At 41.6% G+C, this 7,041-nt stretch overlaps 1 protein-coding gene across 6 annotated transcripts in view; it reads left to right on the top strand.

The window, feature by feature from the left end:
• Ctnnd2 (catenin delta 2) overlaps positions 1–7,041 on the top strand; it is an 851,684-nt gene that overhangs the window by 489,249 nt on the left and 355,394 nt on the right. For all 6 annotated transcript variants that reach the window (XM_031360311.1, XM_031360312.1, XM_031360309.1 and 3 more), the window contains one exon: positions 5,437–5,631. In XM_031360311.1, the coding sequence (XP_031216171.1) occupies positions 5,437–5,631 (195 nt within the window). The remainder of the gene's footprint in view (positions 1–5,436; positions 5,632–7,041) is intronic.

Here is a 7,041-nt window from a genome sequence, read left to right on the forward strand (position 1 = left end):
ACCAGAAAGTGCTTGAGTCACAGTTGGTGACAATATTCATTTGGGAAAGGGGCAGATGGGGTAGAGTAATTACAGAGCATAGTAATTGGATATCTCATTGAGAAAGTGAAGGGGAAAACCACCTGGATTGCGTGCACTGCCACTTTGTACCCCTCCAAGGCCCCCCATGACAGCAGCGAGAGGTATGACATAGAGAACATGAAAATCGAGTTTTTATGAGACAGAGGATAGAAGAAGGAACTTTTTCTTTCCCCAAACCAAACTATTGCAGCATAGTTTTATATCATTACATTGAAATTTTCAGGTTACGATGGAATTTTAGCATTGGACACATAGGAATTAATCATTTCTCTCACAAACACTGATCTCAAATATGGCGCTTAGTCTATTTGCAAAATGTATCCCTATAGCTTTACATTTCTAACACACAAGGTACAGTTGTCAAGTGGATCCAATGAGTTGGTGTTCATTTGCAAATAAAATTTGTTCCGTGAATTTAACTCATAGGACGTGAAGATTATGCTGGAATTCTTTAAATACCCAGATTAATTTTTGAATAAGCACAGGAGTAGGAAGTAGATCTTGGAATTCCCATTTGGATCCGATTCAAAATTCAGGAAAAGAACTGAGTTGGGAAGGAAGAGCACAGGGAGGCTTTTTAATTGTATTTCTTGTAGCTTTTCGTTGTTGAAATGATGCTTACTCAGGAGCCCAGGCTGCTGAGATAATCACAGCAAACCTCCTGCCTCAGCCTCTTTGGTGGGGGGGTTTCCAGCATGAGCCCCTACACTCCTCAGGTGGTCTCACTTCCTGCCTACTCTAGGAGTATCAGCATAAAACACATCCCTAAACATTTTCTTCTGAGTTCAGTTTTTGAGTGTTAGTCCAATGATTTTCCCCCCTCAGTTCCACAATGCAATCTTTATTTCCCTATCTCCGTACATGGTGTACACTTATGAGATTATGAGATTAACCAACATTAGATATTATATCCTTAACTGGTCCTATCCAGATATCATACCTTCTGAGTTTAAACAAGCAGCATGATTTTTTTTTCTTAAGCAAAGGAAAACACTGTAAGTTTTACATTTCACAAGTTATCAGAAACATCTGAATCACTTAGAGTGTTTCAAAATTAAATGTCCAGGTTTGTATTAGAAAAATTAGTGAACTGTTTTTATTTTCATCAACCCATACATATACAAAGGCTGGCGTCGCTACTAGAGTCTGGAGTTCAGTGGCTGGAGCAGCTTCTGCTCTCACTTGCAGCTCCTGCTGCCGATTGCAGAGCACTTTTGCCCGCAGCCTCCTGTTCAGGCTGTTGTGTGTTCCTCTGTACTTGAGGAAATGAGGAGTGAGAATCTTTTAGTGGATTGTCTTTTCACTGCAGTGATTAGAGTCACATCTGGGCCAGAATTCATGGGCAATTCCAGCTTCGAGCTCCAAAACTAACACAGTTGAAACAGTATATTGTTTTTTTAAAAGTACCATTCCTGTTTATGTCGAAGTTTTAAACGTTGTGACCAACACACCAAAGCCACCTTTCCTGTCCATCATGAGCCACTGTGTCAGACTTCTAAATAATAATTGCTCATGTGAGTACCAGCTGTGGTGTTATGGGGGCGGGGCAACACAGAAGCATGGCGTGTTTGAAGGCCTGGGCCCTCCAGCTTACCAACTCTCACAGGCCCTAGTGCTCCTGGCATAGAACTGAACTATATCCTCCCTACCTGAACACCACAGTCAAGTGGTCTGAACCAACCATCCACAGCCATGAAAAGGTAGCTGGGGGCTCAGAGGTAGTTCTGGTAAGAGCTGTCATGCCCGAGTACTGCATCAGCCTGACAGGTCTCTTTGGGGGCTTCACCTCTGGGAGCTGTGGTCTGTTTACAGCACACATGGAAGATACACTGTAACCATTCTATATCACTAATCCTATGTGTCATGCTCACATTCCAGAGATGAGTTTTCAAACATACTTTCAGAAACATTGTATGACAAAATTGCCAGGGACTGAATTCTGTGGCTTCTGAGTTTGTATAAGAAATAGGATGGGGGGGGGGGACACATGGTAGAATTGAAATCGGGATGCTACATGACTGCATAAATAAGTTATAAATGCTTCGAATTGACATTATCCTTGCAAAAATGTACTTCTGAAGTTGCTGGGAAAACCTTCCATGCAACTGGTCTGTATTTTCTTTGGTCCATCACGTTTTGATTGCATTTTGCGACTTTTCAGCTCTGAGCTCCCAAGCTCGGTTAAGGGTCAAGTTCCCAGAATTGTCTGCTACCAACTTAATTGGTAAGGGCACTTGACTTTGACATTAGTGACATTTTAGACCTCATCAAAATTTTTCCCAGCATGTTTCTTCTTATAATAGCATAGTTTTAGTTCTTGGGAAAGATGTAAGTGTTCCTGAATGATGGTTAGCATCCTTTATGGTGCTTAGAACCACTGTCAAGTACACCGTGATGACGGAAGGAAATTTCTATGGAAGTGAAGTACATTTTCTATGAGTCAGAAGATATATAAAGTATCTAGTGAGATTCGGATGCATGTTTCTACAATTGGTTTCCATGTAAATCTTTTCCTTCAAAATGGCCAAGGCAAAAATAGATATTTACATGTATTTGATGATCATTTTCCCCCTAAGCAAAGCCAGTGAAAAATCATTTTAACTTGATTCATTGGCCTCCCTTCTGGTCCACAGTCCTCTTTTGTTTGTCTTGATAATAACTGTGTCTACTCACATGGTTTTTAACCTGACCACAAAGGATAAAACAGAGTACAAACAGAGCTCTTTTGAGAAAGGCTTTCTCAATGTTCTGTATACAGCTTAAATGTGGAATTTCCCTTGCACAGCTGTTCTCATGGGAAAACTGTGAGCTGTTAGTATCACCAATGATATTCTAATATTCAATAATGCCATTATGAGATGTTTTTTCTGACTATTTGCACTCTTTATTGCTTGAGAATTTTAACATACACCCGATGGATTTGATACATTCCATGCCCTCCAATTCCTCCTCTGTCTTCTGAAACACTATGCCCTTTCCATTTCATATCTTCCCTTTCATTTTCTTTAAAGCCCACTGAATTGGCTTAATGCTTTCGGTGTGTGTAGGGTTTAGGGCCATCTTTTGGAGCAAGGCATCTTCCCAGGGCCCACCTACCTAACAAAAACAGAATATCAAGTATTATCATTCATTAACTCAGAGGCCAACAACTGCTCAATCTGAAGAGAATAAGAAAGTGCAGAGAGCTCAGCTCTAAATGGGAAGTCTTTCCCAACAATCATTGATTACCAACACCTCCTCAGCTAGAGATAAGACTTCCGGAACACCTCCCTGCTCCGTCCGTGCTTGGATTTTGTCTGCCTTGATCTTGTGTAGGTGTTGTGCATGCTGTCACAGCTATTGTGTGTTCATCAAAGCGGCTGATCTATTGATTCTGGAAATCAGTGTTTTACTTTAGTCATCTACGGCTTCTTGCTCCTATGTTCTTTCTGCCCTCTCTTCAGTGATGAGCCCTGAGCCTTGGGAGGAGAAGCTGTGGTACAGATATCCCATTTAGACCCGAGCTCTCTGCACTTTCTTATTCTCTTCAGACTGAGCAGTTGTTGGTCTGCGAGTTAGTGAAGGATATCACACGGAAAGTATGATTTCCATAAAGACAGGCTTCATCCTAAGATACTGGCTCTTTGCCTAGCACCCAGATTGCTAATTTGGTGAATAGTACTAATAAATAAGTTCTAAGAAGTATTTGCACTCCCATTCTAAAGTCATCACTGAAGTTCAGCAGCCATCCTCATTGTCCATCATGGCTGGGACTGGTTATTGTAAGAATGGGAGCAAAGAACTGATGATTAAAGCTACCACTGAGTCCTCCAGTCCTGCTTAATGTTAGTCATTCATATAATATTAGAATAAAATTAACGGCTCCTTGTGCTTTAGACATTGGGGATCTCGGCAATATGAACTGAGCCTACAGGAGGCAGAATTGACAGCCGGAAATGGAAGTACACTGTCCTTAAATATATTCCTGGGAAATCTAAACTTGAGCTTCAGGGAGGGGTGGGGAGGTGCTGGCATTTGGAAAAATCAGATGCAATGAACCTAATTATGCAAAAGAGTTACTTCCAATCTGTCATTTGTCACAACTCGTATCTACATCTGAAATTATTTAATTATCAACAAAGGGAAGGAGCTCGCCTGCCCTGATCCTTCCCTTCCTGAAAAGAACCCAGTGCTTTTATTTATTTATTTATTTATTTATTTTATTGAAATTAAAATATAATGACATCATCTCCCCTTCCCCTTCCTCTCTCCTGTCCTTCCAATGCAGCACCCCCTAACCTCCTCTCACTGAGCACCAAACCTGGCTGTTGAAAGGCAGTTTGCAATTCATTCTGAAGATAGCTGGTTGGTGTCAGTCTGGGGTATGTGGGTGAATGTTAGGCCGCCCTTGTAACACAGTGTTTAGGCCCCTTTGGTTCTGATGTGCATCCTCTGCTCACCACATATATGGAGCACTCCCCCTTGTTGCCACAAGTCCATCTAATGGCTGCATTGCCTTGACATTTCTTCTCTTGATTTGGATGTAAATCAGTGCCTCATTTATCGGCAGCCAGTGCAACTAGTGTAAACTTATTTCCTGGTGTGGCAGGCCTGTTTCTTTAAGAAACTACCCCCAGGGTCCCCTCTTTTGTAGCTTTGCTCCACAGGGACACTTGTTCCAAGCTATGCCTGGAGTGCCTGCGAGTAAGGATTCACGAATGCCAGAAAGCCAAACCACTTATAAGGGATCTGTAAGCCAGTTAGCAACAAGCATTTTTACACATCCAGAGGGAGGCAGAATAAATGTAAAAGCTTCCGTTGGTTAGCCAGAGGAAAGGGAACCAGGACGCAGCGACCTTATCCTTGAATATCTGCCTCTCGAAGGAGTAAGGGCTGCTTTCGGTCCACTTTACTTATCCATTGTCCAGGGCAAAACCTGCTGATAGCAACAATTTCCGGTTCAGTTTTCAGGAGTGAATATCAGGAGTGAACTGCAGCATATTCATTTGCTCACCATTTAGCATAATGTCTGTAGTGCTAAATGAAAATAGTGTGTGGACTTTGAAGGTTGTCTCTCTGCCTCAGATCTCTCCGGTAAAGAGGCAGGTTACATTCATCAGAATAAAAATGTATTTTCCAGTTGTCCTGTTTGGTGTGGATTTGTTTGAGAGACCCCAGCATACATCCAGTGACATCAGCTTTGGGAGCAGAGCGAGGCAGCTGGAAAGGGTGATAAGCTGACTAGCCTGGCATGATATTCTTCATTTGTGGTTTTTGGAGATTTTGATCACTGTACCCTCCCATTCACAAATTCTTGGATACAATACCATTTGGATGTTGGCTGAGTTTCAATGTTCCCACGTTTATTTATTCCAGCTGGGTCCCGAGCCTCGTATAGCAGCCAGCATGGGCACCTGGCCCCCGAGCTACGGGCCCTGCAGTCCCCAGAGCACCACATAGACCCCATCTATGAAGACCGTGTCTATCAGAAGCCCCCTATGAGGAGTCTCAGCCAGAGCCAGGGGGATCCTCTGCCGCCAGCACACACCGGTACCTTCCGCACGAGCACAGGTGTGTATTGGGAACACATTCAGGCTTGAACGTGGGCGTGGGGTTGGGGTAGGAGGACATGGACCTCCTTGGAAACTAAATCATTGTTCTTAAATGAAAGGTGTGCATGTGCCTGTGTGTGTGTGTGTGTGTGTGTGTGTGTGTGTTTCCAGTCAAGCCTTATGGCCTGCTTCTATCATGAGTATCTTTGATGATGTCTGAGAGAGATTGATTGTTAACTCCAGTTTAGCTACCTAGTTATGCTGTAAGTGGTGAAGGTACAAGAGAATTGTAGAGTTACTTTATCAAATATAAAAACATAGAAAGGGAAACATGACTGATGTCTTCCATCCCTTCAATAGTTTATTTAATGACTATAAGTACTCCACAAAAGCAATCAGTACCCCTGTCATAAAATGTACATGCATTATTATGGTAAGTCATTTTTAATGATATAGTCTACCTTTTAGCAAGCTTCAGGATCAAAATATTTGTTAAAAATGTGACACATTTTGAAAGATGGACTTAGAATGTGTTTCATACATACTAATAGACTAGAACCTTCAGAATTGTTATTTAAATGTTCAAACCTGATAATTTTTTGAGACCTCAATCAACTGTGTAGCTCTCCAGGATTAAATGTTTTTGTTTTTTTTTTTTTTTCTAAGTTGTACCTAATCACAGGACACATGGAGAACGTCAAGTGTTTCCTATGGCCTGTAGCCATTTATAAAATAGCCTAAAGTTATGATTATGTTCCTAATGACACTGACCTTAATAATAAATACAGAAAAACTAAACACATGTTGAGAGGGGCATACATGGTAAAACCTCATCCTGCCAGGTCAGCAGCGGAAATGGCTCTGATGGTTTCCTGCTGGTAAAGCTCACCGCTTCCCTACAGCACCTGAGGCATGGGACAGCCATCCGCCCGTTCATAAGCTTAGCCCAGATCTCTGAAACCTCAGCGAACTGGAGCTTGAACTGACCACTAAGTACAGTGCAGTGATTTTGTTAAACTACTTGTGATGCTGAATTACATGTTTTGAAGTGAAGGGAAGCTACTCTTGTAGTTGATTATGGAAATTTACATTTCACTGTTCTACCGCATCGAAAAAGGAAAGGCTCAATGCACTCCTTGTGACATTGTAAATGGCATTCAGTATTAATAACATAGATTTAGATTTAGATAAGAAAGTACACTGATTTACGCTTGTCAGATCTCTCGCCCTCGGCCTGTTACATCTGCTTCTCTCTGGAGTCGGGCCACTTGAGTATTTATTTATTTATTTATTGCAAATTATCAATTAAAATAATTTATTTCCACATACGCCACTTGTGAAAAACACTTAATTTGAGTAAATACGAAAAACACAAGTTTATTAAGCCCCTGTTCTATATATGCCTTTAGAATTGTATTTTGTTAGTGAC

Source organism: Mastomys coucha, unplaced genomic scaffold, assembly GCF_008632895.1.
Source record: "Mastomys coucha isolate ucsf_1 unplaced genomic scaffold, UCSF_Mcou_1 pScaffold8, whole genome shotgun sequence".
Classification (NCBI taxonomy): domain Eukaryota; kingdom Metazoa; phylum Chordata; class Mammalia; order Rodentia; family Muridae; genus Mastomys; species Mastomys coucha.